This window comes from Micropterus salmoides, unplaced genomic scaffold, assembly GCF_014851395.1.
Source record: "Micropterus salmoides isolate LMB-PRFRI ecotype aquatic unplaced genomic scaffold, ASM1485139v1 Ms_hic_scaffold_22, whole genome shotgun sequence".
In the NCBI taxonomy this organism is placed as follows: domain Eukaryota; kingdom Metazoa; phylum Chordata; class Actinopteri; order Centrarchiformes; family Centrarchidae; genus Micropterus; species Micropterus salmoides.
This window is the reverse complement of record NW_024041373.1, coordinates 12380934-12399586: the sequence shown is the minus strand read 5'-3', so window position 1 is coordinate 12399586 and position 18653 is coordinate 12380934. Positions and strand designations below refer to the sequence as shown.

The window sequence follows — 18653 nt, the reverse complement described above, 5'->3', positions numbered from 1 at the left end:
CAGTGGGAACAAATGAGTTTGGGGCTGAGAGGCACATACAAAATAGATAGTAGACCGTAAGAAAGGTATTTTCATGGGATTTGTGACAATAACAAAAATATAAATGGACACTAGCCTTATCATTTAAAATGTATTTTAGCTAGTATTTCATACTGTATGAGTAATGTTGGTCAAACAGCATTGTTTTAATAGTACATTGCAGTCATTACAATGGGATACCTGTCAATCTTCATGTATATAATCAACAAAATGGTGTACAAGTGATTTATTTATGAAACAGAACAATCTTACACTAATGTTTGTAGAAAATGTATATCTAACAACATAAGTATACAAAAACATTTACATTTGTGCATTGCAAACTCTCAACAAAATGAACAAGATGGAAACCAAACATGGAAGAACACAAATGCTATACAAACTAGGGACAAGGTTGTACATTAACACGTCCTCGATCCACACTAGTCACACGTCATCTTTAGAGACCTTCATCTGGATTCCTTTTCAACCAACACTGTTAAGTTTCACAACATCCAAGAGTGATATTTGTTTTTTTATAAACATATGAATGAAAAAGTTATTTGTATAAAGTGTTTTCACTGCATTTGATCTTCACAACTCCATCACACATAATGACTGACTGTTGAACCTCAGACTCTGGTACACAACATTAGATTTACAAGGAGTCTGGCCCCTAAACTGCAATTCTATTTATTTCACTACCTAAAACTGATGTTATTACCATATCCTTCTTTCTTTTTTGTAGACATGTTATAGATAAGGAGTGTTTCAATATAATGTAAAAAAAAAAAAAAAAGGCAGTTTGCTACAGTTCAAGTAGGTCAATTTGCAGCCAATTTTTGTGATGGAGCATTTATAAGCTCCTATACGTGTAGAGTAGGAGCACTGAAAAATGTTCCACAGTTGATATATCACTTTGAGGGCAACAAGGCCCTGTATGCACAGCTAAGAAAATAAACACAGTGGCTTTTTTAACATACACATACTACCAGAATTAACTTTCTTTGGCAGCTACTATCACATACATAAACACAGCATGTGTTTATGTATGTGATTACTTAAGAGCAGCTGATGCTTATCCCTTCCAAAGCTTTGCGCCACAGCTTATCAGATTTGAAAAACTAACAAGGAAAGGGAAATGCATGACAACACTAAAAAACTTGCAATACTATAATGAAATATCTTGACGTTTGTGATATTCAATTATGCGTTTTGTCAGTGTAAACAAATAAATAATTATTTACAAACTCTAGCAAAAATCTAAACAAACAAAACAAGCAGAGCATAAATAATTTACAAAAGGAATTATAATACAGACTTAGTATAAACATCTTTGGCACTTGCTAAAATGGCTTATTTAAATTGTTCACCCAAGTTCTCCATAAGAAAAAAAAAACACTTTCAGGATGAAAAGAATGAGGAGAAATAGTAATGGACTGGAGACAACTTAATGATTATGCTTTGGTTACAGTTTATGTTTGTCAGACACTTTATGATCAGTTGTTTGGCAAAACAGAAGCCAAACAGACAGAAATGTATTAAAAATAGAGAACAACCGAGTCACTTACAAGTTGTAGAAAGTAAGAAACTGTAGGAAAGCACATACAGCATGTAAGTGGTTGTACTATGAATCCTCTAAAATGTAGACATAGATACACGAGTTATAATTAGATAATCTGCTGAGGCTTTTTTAAAACTTGTCCACTCTCATCAGTTTTTCTTTCCCAGCTTCAGGAAATGTATATAAGTCACAGGAAAACTGAAATCAGCCATGGTTTCCTCTCCAGTGGATGGATCCAGGCGAAACACGGAAAAGTATGGAAAGTCTCATTTACGTTGAAATGGATTTAGTGAGGATGACGTGATGTTTACTTTGAGAGATTCTTGTCTTTTCCCCTTCTGATGTTTTTCTATCAGACTTGATTCAGTTATCTGTGGAAAGATTGAGAAAATAGCTTCTATTACCGCCACATTTATAATCAAGACTAGACTCAACGAGATTCACACAGTCAAAGTGCCAGAGTGCAGCAACAACATGTGGACTGGTGCGTCAAAAAGCGTGCCTTCAGTAATGTGGCTGTGATTGTGAAAAGGCTGCAGGCACATTTTCCACTGTTTAGCACTCAACAGAAGATCTGAAGTCCTTGGACCAATACACAAGGTCTTTCACAATGCATCTGCGGCATTGTACATGGGCAAGCTGACAAGCAGAAACATAGCGTGACTCTTTTTCTTGCTTCAGCCAACACACAACACATAACCGCATTTAGCATTACCTTGTGAACACTGTTGGCAACTCCGGCTTATCTGAGGTTTGAAAAAGATGTTGAAGGTTTTAAGATGTGACTCACATTATTCAAACATGGAGAAGGTTTTCTCCCCCACTTTCTGATCTTTGTACTGTGCAGGTATCATATATAAACTGGCTACTTTTGGTACAAGTTATCCTGTAATGCACTAACTTTGGTGCATTAGGTTTAGCAGTCTTGGTTGTCGCATGTAGTGGTTTCCTAAGTTTCTGTTTTTGAAATGTCCCACATATCCTACACACACATATTTACACACACATATTATTTCTATGACAAAAAAGAAACATGAATGGAAGTACTGAAAATGTTTGTACTAACCTCTACACTCATACTTGAGATCGGAGAAGAACACCAACTCTTGCGAGAAAACAAACAAGCCTAACCTTCCTCCGGCAAACGTCTTGTCATAAACTGGTCCTGAGTCAGCCATGATCTGTTTACCTTCATAGACCACAACCCTGCAAAATAAAAGGCAAACATTAGGACGCATAGAATACTTTATCACTACATTCGGTGATAAAAATGTAATAATGTAAGTGAATAACTAGAATCCCCATTATATTCAGTAAGTGTCACTGATTATACGTCACTGAACGAAACGTTGTGTCTATATTTAAAACAACATTTAACCTTTTTATACACTTGTTGTCACTGGTGACCCTTCTTTTGTTTTCTGTGGTGCACTAAAAGGCCATGTGGCATAAAAACTGCAGTGGAGTGACTCTTTGGAATCCTGCACTCACAGTTGCCCATTATTGAAACAAAAAAACAATATGTTTTCCTGTTCTGGTCAACTTAATTTCTTACCTTATAAAACCAGTCTTCGGTCTGTGGATGAGATGCCACCTGTAAGCTGTGTAATCCTTCCAACCAATGTTTTTGGGGTCATGCCACAGAGTGCGCACCTATGCAAAATAGGTAACAACACTTAATTCTGCTACAGCCTTTAAAACACACTAGATAGCATTTAGACTGCAGCTCACCTGTCCAGGAGTGTTGCCCGTGTGCCACAAAGCATTTCTGAGGTTTTCTCCAGTTCCAGTGGTTGAGTTGACGACTTTGAGTGAAACACCAGAGATGCCAAAGGCCTTGGAGGGCTTGTCCTCCCAGTAAGTCTGTGTGATCTGTTTCCACATCACTACATAAAAGCGCCCACTGGACTGGTAGCCGAACACAAAGCCTGCATAGTCATCATCTCTGTCCGTGTTCACATACATCGTTCCACTGAAGTCCACAGCATTGAACTCATCAAAACCTGTGATGGTGTGAGAGAAACACGAGAGAAACATGATGCTAAATCATAGGGCTCTGTGCAGTCAAATGGAGTTTGAGCAGCAATTTAACATGACATGGTTGTTGGAGAGTTGTTGAAACATATGTGTGCCACTCACCTACTGCAATGCCTGGATCAGAGTTGGCAGTCTGAACCAGCTCTTTGCCCTGGTGTCTGACCACCCAGTTGGGATCGATTTGAGTGGTTCCCTTAGGATCCAAGTGGACCATCTGGAACTTCCTGAAGTCTGTGACACTGATGGCATTGTTTTCCGGACACACATCAAGAATATCTGGGATATTGTCATTGTCAAAGTCATCTTTGCAGGCATCCCCTCTTCCATCACCTTTAACAAAATACATCAAATAAAAATGTTTGACCTAATTTAAATTAGATGTACATGATATAAACAATTTTTTCCCTAATTTACCGTAGGTTGGAAAATTCTCTATGGTAGCTAATGTAAATGTCATTATACTGCAGTCAGTGTTGAGGAGCTCCTCCAAGTTAATATTAAAAAATGAATGGGGAAAATAAAAATTCCTCCCAGGAAACTGGCTTTAATACCTTTGCCAAGTCCACTAAGGAAAATCAGCCATCTTTTCATGCTGTGACAACTTCCACTGATACTGTAACTATCTGCAGCCTGAAGTCTATTAGAGCCAGACTGCATGCCAGGAGCTCACAGTGGAAAGGACGCCAGTGGCTTATGAAGGCCACTGCGTGGAAGTAGCTAGCTGTTTTCTGTCAACAGCTTTGTTATTTCACGAGGGGCTAAAACGATTCTATCAAATAAACACTATCTGACGAGCTGTGAAGAAAGTGAAAACGTCAGTGTCTAAGGCCTTCATCCTTCATGGTCTGTTTCCAGTTACAGACAGCTGTACAAACTCCAGGTAACCCTGCTTATTGGGCACTGTGGATTAATCACGAGCAAAGCCTTAAGGAAATAAAAACTTCATAGCCTGGCGTGTACCCTTGCAGGTGGCTAACTGAAGTCATGCAGAATGACATCATGCCAACCTAGTCGTTGACTCTTTCCACAGCCACCATATTTCACACTTGCTGCAGTTAAGCAAATTGCTACTGTGAAATCTGGAAAAAGGCATACTGAAGCAAAATGTGAACACCACTGGGTAATGAGTACGAAATATGAGTGCATGGAGTCCATGGGAGAAAGCAAACACACAAACTGGGCCATTGTACAAGCTACAAATCTAGCTATAGATTATCAATTCCCAGACTGACAAGTACAGCTTGAGTATTAACAAGTCTACTTCATCAGGCCAAATTATATTCAACTTACTGTGTACTGGAATGTATCATAAACTGGCCATGTGAGATTAATGGGGGTAAATTACCTAATGTTTTTTTTAATTAAGTGTTAATTCATGAATTAATGGTGAGATTATTCTGTCACCTGCTGTTTTCAAGGTCAAAAATAAGAAGAATAAGAAGAACTCTCAATCTCGAATTTTAAGCCAACACTGACAAAAAGTCCTATCAGTGCTCAGAGAAATGGGAAATCTCAGCAACTACAAACCCATGACAGCTAGGCAACTCAATCTGCTAAGGAATCTCATGATACAATAGAAAGCTACAGTGTGGACCCATGTACTATATAATATTTGCATGAAAGTTATTTTCTAGTTTTTATATGTTTATATTTTGACTAGAAACCTCACTACAAATTACACCTTCATTTCAAAGTATAAAATCTGATGGTTTTCCATGCACATTGCATTAGAAACACGCCAGAATTAGAATTCTACAGAATGACAACAAACTGTGTTATGAAATACTAAAATATCCCTAATCCTAGCTTATTCAACATAAACCAAAAAGCACTTAGCATCTAGTTAGGAATTTATAGTGTTAGTATTAGTTTTGTTGGCTGGCTTGTTTGCTAGTCTTACGATAGCATGCAGCAAAATGATGACAATTGATGACTACAATTTACTGACCTTGGTCTGAGAATTTTTTAAGTTAGCTTTCTTTGACTCAAGCAAATGTTAACAGTAGAAGTACAAGTAGAAAAATATCTGTACCTTTTGTACCAACATTTTTCCATTACTGCATCAAACAGTACATACACCACTGGCTGAAATGTGCAAATCATCAACAGCTGGATTTGCATGTCATTAAAAAGCACATGGCACGCACCCAACGCTGCAACCTTTAAACCCAGGGTACAAACCCAGGGTACAAAACTAACTTATTTGTCCACCAGCCAATGGCTAGTGAATGCTGAAAATCTACCAGCCACTCAATAGATTACCATAGTTTTTTGGCTGGTGATGAAGTACTGTAAATCTACCAGCCATTTGCATTTTTTACTGGCATTTGGCTGATGCTAATTTTGGAGCCTGTTTTAACTGTTTGAATGTTACATCCTCACCATCAGAGTCCAGCTGGTCTGCGTTGGGTGTCAGTCTGCAGTTGTCCCTGTCATCAGGTATACCATCATCATCATCATCATAGTCACATGCATCTCCTTTGCCATCCTTGTCGTGGTCAGCTTGGTTGGCGTTGGCCACATAAGGACAGTTGTCCAGGTTGTTCTGATGGCCGTCTTCATCGATGTCCTGGTTATTATCACACTGATCTCCAACCAGGTCATTGTCTACGTCAGTCTGTAGGATAAATACAGAGGTTAACAGTGTTAACTAACTGTTGTAGTGGAATGTGTCATTATATGCAGAGGAGTTCAGTACCTGGTCAGGGTTGTGCAGCAATGGACAGTTGTCACACTGGTCACCAACTCCATCCATGTCAGTGTCCTTCTGTTCAGTGTTGTACACATATGGGCAGTTGTCATTCTCATTCAGAATTTCTGAGGAAAAGGGAAAGTTGATGACATTTTCTTGAGAATCTAAGGTACAAATATAATAAATTAGCTGCCCTCGATGGACTGATTAAAGTATTTTATCTTGGCTTAGGCTTGGCTATTTTACCATCTCCATCAATGTCCACTGCGCAGGCATCCCCTTCTCCATTGTGGTCAGTGTCTATTTGAGCAGGATTGTGTTCATAAGGACAGTTGTCACAGCGGTCGCCAACTTCATCCTTGTCAAAGTCAAACTGGCGGGGATTGTAAAGGAGAGGGCAATTGTCCTGTGGCGAAAAAGTATATTGTTGTTAGGGAAGTCTGAGTATCATGAATCTAATCATAGAATAAAACGTGTCCATGTGTGAAAAACTCTTGTACCCTCTCATCTAGAATTCCATCGTTGTCGTCATCCTTGTCACAAGCATCTCCTTGACCGTCTTTGTCAAAGTCTTCTTGTCCAGAGTTGGGAAGGCTAGGGCAGTTATCCTGCAATAGTAGCGGGAAGTTCAGAAGTTTTACAGTTTAACAGTTTAGAATCACTGAAAAATAGGCTACAGTAAATAAGGTGACAAAAGTTTGATGAAATACCTTCTTGCAGTGATAAGTGGCATTGGCATCACACACAAGGTTCTGATTGGGCCAGCCATCCAAGTCTGAGTCTTCTCCACAAATGAAGCCATCTCCAGCATAACCGGTCCTACACTCACACTTGTACATAGGATCACTGAAGTGGCTGATGTAGATACATTCGGCATATTTGTGACAGTTGTGGGTCTTGTCCTTGCATGGGTTCTCTGGCTCACACACCTAAAGAAAAAACATAGCAGGTGGAACAGAATTATCAAATTTGTCACTGACCACATCTAACCACAAGTGCACTGGATGTGATCTGCTTGAAAAAGGAAAAAATGTACATGCCCCTGTCATCAGTCTTTTACGATTTCCATTTTGTTGTCAGCTTCTGACTTACTTCACCACCACTCTTTGTAGCTTTCTTTTTTAGAAGACCAATCAAAACTGAGGACTACTCCAGACCGAACTGAAGGGTCGAGGGAGGGATTTTCAACAAAGCCAAAGTGTGGGGCACTTCTGGGCACTGTTGATTTTATGAAATCCCACTTAATGCACCATACATCCCGCTATGACCCACTGCTGCCCCTTTATTGCAGCACAAGGTATTCACAGCTGCCACTCATTACCAGAGGATGAACATAACTCCAGTTTGGATGCCACTCCATGAGCTCATAGAGCAGAAAGTGACAGCAAGAACAGGCCTTTGATCAAAACTGTGAAATGGAGCCCTGTAATGCCAGTGATGAGACAATTCCCTTTCCCCCAAATCAATTAGTGAAATCAGGGCATCAAATCAAAGACAAGCAGCTGCAGAGGCCAAAGAGTGACAAAATGGTCCCCGAGGGATGTTATGCAAGTGCCTCTCAGAGCGTCACGGCAAAGTTTCTCTGTGAATTCAGTGATAACAGGGGAGCAGAAATAATACAAATACTGTATGTGACTGTAATGTTACCAGTGATAGAGCTGAAATGCAGCTGTCAAGACCGGAATAGAAAGTGGAAATGCTTGAATAAAAGCACTGACTGATTCAACATCTATAGTAAATACAGTATAAAGAACTATTTCAATCTGCCTCTGATCTTGCATTGAAAGTACAAGAGATGTGTAGCACAAGTTTGTTGTTAAGAGTTGCCCAACTCTCCTCCCTTTCCTTCTGCTTACTGATTCTGGGTCAAAGTGAGTACAATTCATATATGGTGGCCCAGGGCCTCATCTCCAACACTGTGTTCACTGCCACAGTGAAGCTTATATATCACCCGATATGCTGCTACCATTACTCATAAATTTGGATCTGGCATACAAAAATCCACACAACTGCTTCTGAAAATCTTTTTGTTCTCACTTCTCCAAAGGCTAGCCCTGGCATCCAATCAGGATGGGTTAGTCTGTTATTGGTGCTGAATGAGAGTAACTTCAACTCACCTGTTTGTTCTTCTTGGCAGCCTCCACACCCATACCGAAAGGCTGGGTGCCCTTGTAGCGCTTCGGACAGGGCAGGCAGTGGAAACCTGGATCGGTGTTGACACAGCGCTGCGTTCCACTCACTTTATAGCAAACGTCAGACACCATGTCACACTGGAGGAGGGAAAGAAAATCATCAGTAAAATGCAAACAAATAATTACGTGAATGAAGTCTTAAATACAAGTCTGGTTTATAACATAAGAAGCACATAAGAAAACCAAGGAACGTTTACCTCATTAATGTCTTCACAGTGTGTACCATTTCCACGGAAACCAGCAGGACATGGGCCACACTCCCAGGATCCATCTGGAGAGCTGTTGCAATCCACTCCCCCAAAGCAAGGGTTAGACAGACAGCCATCTGCAAGGGATTTAATTTATTTAAACATGGCTGGCCATATCTGTATAGTGTGTGACCAGATGATTCAACTTTAATTTGTAATGGTTTTTATCTAAACTTGACGCTTCAAGATAAAGCTCCACCAGCTGGGACATACTCTCCATAAACATTCCAGACTTTAAAGGTTTGGTTCACCCAAATAACAAAAAACATATTTTCTCTAGCCGAATCAAGCTATGCCTAAAGTTTCATTTACCCAGATTTATGATTTTTGCCTCCACTCTGATATACAACAGAGGTAAATATAATAAATAAAAATACGTAATACTGTAATCTTAAAGGTACAGTCTTAAAGTAACAATAGTCTACACTAGCTATGCTTCTTGATACTGATGTTTAGCAGGCACAATGATTACCATGTTCAGCATCTTAGTTTAGTGTGTTTGCATGCTAACATTAGCTAATTAGTGCTAAATACAAAGAACAGCTGAAACTGATGGGAATGTCATTAGTTCTTTAGGTAACTGGTTAACAATTTTGACTACAAAACACAAATGTCAACCTCATGGTGGCACTAGAGGAAAAGGCATTAGATCACTAAAGTCAGTAGCATTACCCCTTCTAGGGATCACAAATGTCAGTAGCAATTTCATTGCAATCCATCCAGTAGCTGGTGAGATATTTCAGTCTGGACCAAAGTGGTGGGTCGACCGACCAGCATTGCCATCCCTATAGCCTGTCGCTTGCATGGCTAAAACATAATGGTGGTCATAATGGTGCTCACCAATAGGACAGTCCTTTTTGTTGCAGCTGTCACTGTCGTTGGCCTCTCCGATACATTTCTTGCCGCCATGCTGAGGTTGAGGGCTGTTACACTCACGCGCCCGACTTTTCACTCCCCCTCCACAGGTTGCTGAACAGGTTGCCCATGGAGACCAAGGACCCCAACCTCCATCAACTGAAAAAGTACAAAGATAGATTTTTTAGTAATTAGTCTTTGACAAGAAACACTTTATTAATTTAAATATTTCAACAAAACACGTCGACATTTAAAGTCTGAAATGTGAAATGTAGCCAGAGAGTCAGAAGCCTGAAACTTAATACTACAAGAAAAACCATACTGAGCTGATTTGAGTTTCCTGAAAGACAGAAAGGAGGTCAGTCCTAAACACATGAGGAATGTTGCCGCAGGGGAGCCATGAGGCACGAGGAAGTCTGTTTTTTCGACACGGACACTGCTGTAATGGAGATGCTGCTTTTGAGTGTTTCCCTGAAGAGCTGAAATACTCACTGGGACATGGCTTGGCAGTGCAGCGCTGAGTCTCTCTCCCACTTCCCTCACAGTCTTTGCCCCCCAGCTGTGGCACGGGTGCATTGCAGTGTCGAATCCTGGTGATCTGTCCTTCTCCACAGGTCACTGAACAGGACGACCACGGTGACCACAAACTCCACCCTCCGTCTTGTCGAACTGGGTAAACATCAAACGTATAAGGCAGAGACCACCAAAACACATGTCATGTATTATCCTCTAGATTTCCTCTCAGTCAAGTACTTACAAACATGTATAATTTGCAAAAGTAAAAAAAAAAAACAGACACCACATTTTCAACAAGTAAACATTATGTGATGCTAGGGACGATGGCTCACAACAAAGATATTCAAAGATGCTCATGCCAGTATTTATGTCATTGTGGGTAAACTATCCTCCAGTGGTTAGACTGATTCACTCACTCACATAGTTGCAGTGTAATATTAGCTAGAAAGCAATAACACACGCTAATCCCGCAATTTATCAAACACCCAATTCCAAACAAATCCAGCGAAATCTCCCCACCTCATATAGAACATCTAATGATCAAATGCATTAATATTTTATACTTTTGCATGACAGGCGGTGGTGAGTCATTGCACTATGGAACACCCTCTCTGCCAGTGATTTATATGGAATTAACTTAGACTGGGCACACCCTGCAACTCAACCATGCGATCCAGTTCTTCACTGGGATTCAGCCTCATTGAAATGGACCCATTTCCAACAGTTTTATGCAGGCGTGAACTCTGTCCTTTGCAATTGCAAGGTCTTATCTCATATTTAACACACTGCTTAGTTTCCCCATAGCTCCATTGTGTGCCCCCCCCGTATATCCTACTGTTGTTTGTGGCAAAGGCAGACGCACACTTTGATCAAGATAATATCACGGCACTAAGGCCAATACTACTGGATGCCATCTATTTCAATGAAAAGTGACAGGAGATAAAATATTTCAAAAATATCCGCACCACGGCTGTCGCATTTGCTCAGGCTGCACTTGCGGGTCTGGATAGAAGGTCCAGTGCAGGGGTTACTAGTTGCATCACATGACCGACCCCTCTGTTGAGTTCCTGTCCCACAGGTGACTGTGCATTCTGTCCACTCTGACCAGGGCGACCAGCCATTCTCACTGTCTTTATTTGGAAGAAGCAAAAGCACAAAGTCAACATTTTGTTTCCTTTTTTTTTCAAATCTACTAAGTGTTAACACATTACAGTAACACAGTACTGGCAAAAGATAATGACTGCACTGGTTTTCATTCTTTATGTCAGCCTGTTTATCACATGACCTCATCTAAAAAACCCACAGTAGTAGTAGTATCTTATATTTTGAACAATAAATATGTGGTTCACTCACAAAGACAAACTGGCTGCAACAGTCCTTTGGTATTAACATTTTATATGTGTGGAATATTGCTTTTATGGCATATTGAACCATTCATTTAAAATGGCATGCATGCATAAAACCGTGCATGCCTATAATTGTTATATGCTGGAAGCATTCGCTAATAGGAGATTCCGACTACTTACGCATACACACGGGGCAGCACTCGCCGTCGACAAATGAGGGGCTGGCACAGGCCACTGCGGGGCATGTAATTTGGTGACACACGATCTTGGATTCCTAACATCAGTGAGTATTGGAGATATATCAAGGTCATTGACATTCACAACAAATCTGTACATATTTCCATATGACTTGGCACTACCTGGCAGGTACATTTGGTGCAGCTGTCTACAACCCAGTCTTCCTTATCGTCAAACAGGCGGCCATCCTGCCAGCACATGTTTTTCTCTTTAGTGTTCTTCATCCTCCCAAGGGCCTCCTTCATGACTGTGTTCTCCTCTGTCTGAACATACAGCAACACACAGATTCACAGTCAGAAATGACACACTCATGATGAAGGCACACTGCATTCCATTAAGCATATATAAGTATACACCTGCTGACAAGCTGATTCTTTTAAGAGAGCACATGTGAGGTTACTTTTCACCAGGTGGAAAGAGGAATAGTATATCCTGCTCTGATAGAAGTACTGCTACTCTCTTAAATATTTATATAGAAGTAAGAATACTTATGTTGAAAACAAGACAACCACCAGTGTGCATATTATAATAAATAAGGGCCAAATGTAGACTCCTGCCTTTCAATGAACCTATCCCACCAACATGTATCTCTCTCCAGTTTAGTAATGCTCTGAGGTGGACAATAAAGAAAAACTTGAACGGAATGACTGAATAAAGAATTTTTAAAGTAGCTCAAAACAGTTAACTTAACCAAAAAAGCTTGAGAATATTTGTAACATGTTAATTTCAAAATGTGCTTATCATGGTTGCAAATTGCAAACCCTACATTTCTTTATATCTCTAATGTTTCAAGGAAAATAGCCCACTGAGGAGTGTTGCTTAGTTATGCACTTAGTAACCTCCAACCCAATTGGAGACCAAGGGATCTCTGGCTGGACTCTTGATCACTTGGGAACCGTCAGTCGATAAACTACTGCCAAAGGTTTGTGTGTATGTGTGTGTCAGTGTGTGCATCCTCCCATTTGGAAAAGGGAGGCAGCAGTGTGCAGCACTAGAATCTTAGACACCACTCGATCTGGAAGAGCCTCAGGGACCCTTCTCATCCCAGCCGTTTTTTTTTCTTTTCCCAAGGTTCATGCCCAGACTCTCTTATTGCTGGGAGGCTCCCAGAGGAAACACATGGGCTGTTTAAACACAGCCAGACATTAGACTGGACCCTATTGCTGCCAGGGGAACACTTCCTATATCCACATGTAACATGTCATAAAATCTGTCTGACTCACGCTGCCACAGATAGCAGGAGTCAAATGGGTTCAGCCATCACAGGCAACTCTATAAACAGTGCAGCTACTTACTGTTTGCTTTCAAACCAATATAGGTTACCTAGTAACCTCATTCAAACCTCTTACTTCCTGGCTTTTACACAGTGGCTTGTATAATTTATTTTCCTAAAATGTCAATTTTCTCTAAAATGTTGGTATTCTTCCCTCACACAGACACAGATTCACATTCATTGAAATGTGCCTGTAAAGTACAGAGCAGAAAAAGCAGTAGCTTGCCTAAAACAAACACAAGTCAGGATTGTGTTGATTTACAATATGTCACTTCTACTACTTACCACTTTTTGCAAGCCATCAATGAGGTTACTGACGACAACACGTAGGCCTTTGAGCTCCTGGAACATGGTGCTAAGTTCTTCGCAGGAGCGTTCACACATATCTGCGCCCTCGTCTGTCTTCTGACCTATAACGTTTGTAGTGATGGAGGGACTCACATCCACAATTTCTGTGCTCTCACTCACAATATTAGCATCATCTGGAGGGGCAAAAAAAACAGACATCAGGGTGATTGAGCAAGCAAGCAAATGAATGAGCAACACAGACTGACGATGGAAAACATATTTATCAGATACGATGATTGAAACACAAGGACTCTGATCAGGGAACGGAGCGATTTCCTGTTTTCCTGCAGGCGGCCAAAAGATCACAACAATGCGGTGATTACAGTGTTTATCGAGTTCCCAAAAACAGATGTTCAGTCGGGGGTGTTTGATTCGAAAAATGTATCTGTTTGAAATAGTGACGGTAAATCTTTCCACCAGAGATGACAGCAGGGTTGGTTGTGGGAGGGCTGGCATTCACACCACTGTCATAAATCTCCACGACCTTTTACATAAGTGGACACTTCCAATATGAACTTTGCGGAGTGGAGTGACCACACAGATAGATTTACATGGATCTTGTGAAGCTTGTGGTCTTGTCCTTACTGCTGGTCAGTAGCACAGAGGCTAGCTATAGTGTGTGAAAATCCCTTGAGTGGCAGCATTGGTCATTCATTGCTCACACTGAGGGTTTAACGCTAGGAACTCTTCTCCTTAAGTGCATAATGCGAAAGGGAATGCAATCTTACAAACTACAACGTTGTTTGAATGGTATACTGAGGCTAAATGTTGCGTCTTTTTTGCACAATCTGGAAATCTGGAGCAGGAAAAGGCATTTTTGTGGGGTGGAGTTTGTATTAAACCATAAGAAATTATGAGTATCTAACATTTACATTGCCTCAATTTGTTTCCCCAGTTTGTGTCTCAAACCACTTAACTTCAGTTATATCATAAAGAACTTGAATGTGTGATGCCGAAAACAAACAAACAAGACCCATATCAAAGCTCCATGGAATGCCTGTCATTCAGCCAAAGCACACCACATATCTGCAACTGGTTTGGATCTTGCTGTATAAATTGGTGAAGATTAATGGAAGGCTGGGGACTCTAAATCAAGAAGCTGTCCAAATTGCCCAATGATGTCCCACTATAGCCAGTGCTATGTTTTCTTTCCTTTTCAGTCTGCTGGATCCATTCAAAGCTCGGAAGGGGCTTCCCGCTGTGTGTACATGTGAACGCGTGCTAGCTCGTCTGTGAAAGCATTTGCACATTCTTCTCCCTCTGATGGACAGTCTATATTTTCTCCAAGCAGATAGAGGAAAGAATTAAAAAAGAGCACAAGGGTTGGGTAGTTTTAATACTGCTCATTAATGTCCAAAATGAAAGATTTTATGAGTGTGGGTTGTGTGGGTTTATGAGTGACTTTTGGCTTTACGTGCAGAACCTTGACTGGTACCAGCCAGCATGTAGAAAACTTCCAGGCCTTGGTGACATTAGTTAAAAAAATAAACTCATTCAGCTGGAATTCAACACTGCTGGTGGCAGTGGAAAGCCAGCAACCTCTCTATCACGCACAAACATGCACACCGCATATGGATTTGCTTTGTCACAGTGAACCAAAGACACTGTTTCGAGATCTGGTGACCCTTTAGCTTTTTAGTTGCAGCCGCTGTTCGTGTGAACCCCCACTGAGGATCACGAGATACTATCCTTATGCAAGCAAAGCTTCAGCTGAGAAAAGCAACCCAATCAGCCAATTCATGACTTCATTGTGTCTATGTGTGTGTTTGTGCTTGTGTGTGCAGCTGGAAGTGGAAGCTCCCCACTCTGCAGTTTAGCATTTACTTTCTCTTTTCTCTTTTCTTTCCCAGGGCATTATCCTGAGTCCCCTGCCAATGGAAATAAATGTAAGCATCTGTATCTCCTTTTGCTCACCAGGCACACTACTCGACCTCAAGCCACTGCATCGACACTGCTGTTTCCGTACACATGAAGTAATCGTGGGACATCTTGCCATATATCAAATCTGCAAGCTTTTTGACCCACTTCATACAAAGGAAGTCAACTGAGAATGCTAAAACGTTTAGTCTGGAAAGTTACTGTGGTTGATACTTAACAAAACACAGATACCATGCATGGGAGGATTGCATGTGAAAGAGTTTCCCAATCACATCTGTAAGGTATAAGGCTTGAAACAGTTTGCAAATGTAATTATTCTGACTCATCATTTGGCTTATGAAAATGACACTGACTGAGTATGGCAGAAACTTTAGGGCGAATGATGGTTTAAACACCTTAAAGATAACCACAGAAAAAGATTCCACTCTTACCTTGTTTAGTGACCTCACAGTCTCTGCTCAGCAGGACGTCGTCCACTGTGGTGTCAAAGATGAAACGCACGTTCTGCAGAAGGCCCTGTTTGGTAAGAAAAAATGTGTGACTACTGCGGTTACAGTCTCTGTACATATTTTGGCTACTTTGGCATATTATAGAAGTGACATGCATCTATTTTCTATACCCACTTACTCCTATTCAAGCATGCATTGGGAAACAGTCTAATAGACAAACACATTCCCACACATGAAGTTCACTCTTGGCCTTGTCATACACATTCACACTGATTTTTACTCACAAGGGGCAATTTTGAGTCTAAATTTAGAGTCCTTTCCACACAGAAAGACTGGGCAACACTGAGCCACTCTGCCACACTTTGAAGAGGGAGTACGTCAGTCTCTACTTCTGGAAACTGTTGCTTTAAATGAGCTTTTATTATACTGTATGCATAATTAAGACACAAATTTAGCTTCTTGTGACAAAGAAGCTAAATTTGAGGTGACAAAGTATTGTAAATTTTCCAGCATAGTGAGATGAGTCCCAAAGGGACACAAGTAGAAAGGCAACTAAAGATCCTTGGAAATCCTTGTCTAGCTACCAAAACGCCATAGTCTCTGTCTTACCCTGAAGTGGTTCTCCCGGATGGATCCCTTCGCAACATACATGCGGCTGCCCTCAGTCTGCAGGTGCTCATAGAAAGGCTCATCTAGGATGAAGCTGTCTATCAGGCTGCAGCCCACAAACAGGTTTGCATTTTCCCCATGTACATGAAGTGTGATGTTCTTCCACTGTGAGTCAGACAGGTCCACATCCTCGAATGAAACCACATTCTGCGAGCCGTCCACCCAGTATACTAGGTCCAGAGTGTTGGCCCGTCCGTTGGACACAATCTCAAACTGCCGCCGGCCATCAGGGCCCTCCAAACCAATCAGGGTGCCCCGTGAGGCGCGGTCCTGGCGTATGCTGGCACTGAACACAAAGCCCTCATTGTTTTGGATCTGTCGTAGTATTTGTTTTAGTATAGGGGGGCTCACTGGGGGCAGGTGGTCGAAGCGGATGAAGCGGTAAGCGGGGGCATCCGAGTCTTGGCCCCGGAACTGTTTGGCCCCCAGAGTCCTGCGTGTGATGTGGCTGATTTCAAATAAGTCAAATGATGTCTCGTCCTCCTGCTCGCCATCTACAAATAAGACAAGAAGAAATGCAAGTCACCAGTTATTTTAGGGAAAAAGAAGAGTTCACAAGCCCCCCCTTTTTTTTTAAAAAAAGAGGGCAAAATGTTTAGTCCTCAGTTTCATCTTTTCACTTTAAAAACACTTCACTGGAATGATCATGATGATTGGGGGGGGGGGTTACTAAATCATGAATAACTATCAATATTATTATTTGTCAGCATAGCAGTAATTTACAAGTTTTCCACTTACCTTGAGTTAATGCCTGGAGGAAATTAAATGATAAGAGCAGCAAGAACAGACTTCTCCTGAGTATCATATCTCCTTCAAAAAACAACAGAAATGCTTCTGATTAGTTTTTATGTCCCTCTTGTCTTTTTGCTTTAGGCCACACAAATATTTGAAAAAAATCTGCATAAAGCAAAATACTAATGTTTCAAATTAAGATAAAAGAATTCTGACTGTTCAGGAATAAAATCGCCATCAGCTTTTCAGTTTTATCTTTTAGTGATACCAGTCAACAAGTAATGAATTACTTGAATTCACGTGTCTCCTACGTTATGTCTCCATACAAGTTCAACAATAAACCGGCTGTTGTGCGGTCCATGTAACTTACCTGACGAATGAGTTTTTATTTATTTTTTAATTCAGACAGATATCCCGACAACAAGAAAATAAAAAAGTTGAACTCGGTAGAAAAAAAGATACAGACGATTTGAGCCGATGATGAAATGAATGAGAAGTGGTATCTCCAGTTAACGTCGTGCGTAAAACCCGTAAAGTCCACTTTGGTTCACAACATCCACAGTCTGGAGGACTTCAGGCACAACAGTGACTGCGGCACACAACGCCCTCCCTCCTTATATAGAGGCTCGCAGACAGCCTGTCAGTCAAACTCTTGGGTATGAACAGTTTGAGGTCGGTTGTTAAGAGACAGAGTTACATAATTATCTTACGATGGCGTCATTTTCTTATCCGTGCTCTCACATACACTGAGGCTGGTATGGATGATTTGTGAGCCCTCCCCTCCTCTCCCTCACCGTGATGCCCACCATCCCCTAACTATCAAACCCACCTTCCCTCTGTGTCTGGAGCTAATTCACATTCACTGGGTTAGAGGTGGAAGGATGTGGGCTGTTTTACTCTGTGGGGGAAATGTTATGGTGACAAAGAAATCAAAACCATATTTAATAGCGCTGTAGGTACACTTCATAAAGGTGGTGCTGTACCAGTAATAACAGCATATTTATAATGAGATTTTTAAATATGATTTGTAGGGTACCTATAAAACAGAGCTCTGATGGCCACTTTCCTGAATATTATATGGTAAAAACTCTACAAGAGCATAAAGTAAAGATTTTGAATAATATAGGTAACTGTATTTAGACTAAAATAGTGTTATAATTCAAAACTTATAAAATATTAATAATTCAAAGTGAGAATCCCAGCTATGTCTGCAATGTGAGACTAAAAAAGAACATGAAAATGACCTCCAATACAATTGATACTTTGGATGCTTCCACTTTGTTGGCAAGCAGAGTCTTGCGTCTGGAGATCATCCGTTTTTTGCCAAGGCTTCCCTCTGCGGTGTCAGGGAAAGACAAGCTGATACAACGTCTCTTTCTTGGAGCCCCGTTAGAGGGTTCATAGGGCTGGATGTGGGTAGGCCTTTGTGTACCAATAGGATATGTCTCAGGGGTGGTTTTCAATAATTGGAAATGTGCATTACATTCAGAAGGTAGGGGGGGGGGGCATTTTCTTACCAAATGGGGCAATTGCCTTTCAACAACATGGATTCACTAACCTGACAGAAATTAGTAGTGAACTGTTAGTCAGACATACAAG

At 40.9% G+C, this 18653-nt stretch overlaps 1 protein-coding gene across 2 annotated transcripts; it reads right to left on the bottom strand.

The window, feature by feature from the left end:
• Positions 1-250: 250 nt before the first annotated feature.
• Positions 251-17652, bottom strand: thbs2a (thrombospondin 2a). 2 transcript variants are annotated; one of them, XM_038737435.1, is made up of 23 exons: positions 17425-17651; positions 17061-17132; positions 16263-16816; positions 15636-15720; positions 13264-13460; positions 11828-11968; positions 11649-11742; positions 11088-11252; positions 10099-10275; positions 9592-9765; positions 8701-8828; positions 8429-8581; positions 7022-7240; positions 6812-6919; positions 6558-6717; positions 6318-6436; positions 6002-6236; positions 3722-3949; positions 3314-3585; positions 3138-3235; positions 2649-2788; positions 2298-2328; positions 251-1953 (listed from the first exon to the last, which is right to left on the bottom strand). In XM_038737435.1, the coding sequence occupies exons 2-23, from the start codon at positions 17125-17127 to the stop codon at positions 1950-1952; spliced, it is 3549 nt and encodes a 1182-aa protein (XP_038593363.1). In that variant the 5' UTR covers positions 17128-17132; positions 17425-17651; the 3' UTR covers positions 251-1949. The 2 variants fall into 2 exon arrangements, with proteins under 2 accessions (XP_038593363.1, XP_038593364.1); XM_038737436.1 differs by lacking the exon at positions 2298-2328 and having other exon boundaries at positions 17425-17652.
• Between the last annotated feature and the right edge of the window lie 1001 nt (positions 17653-18653).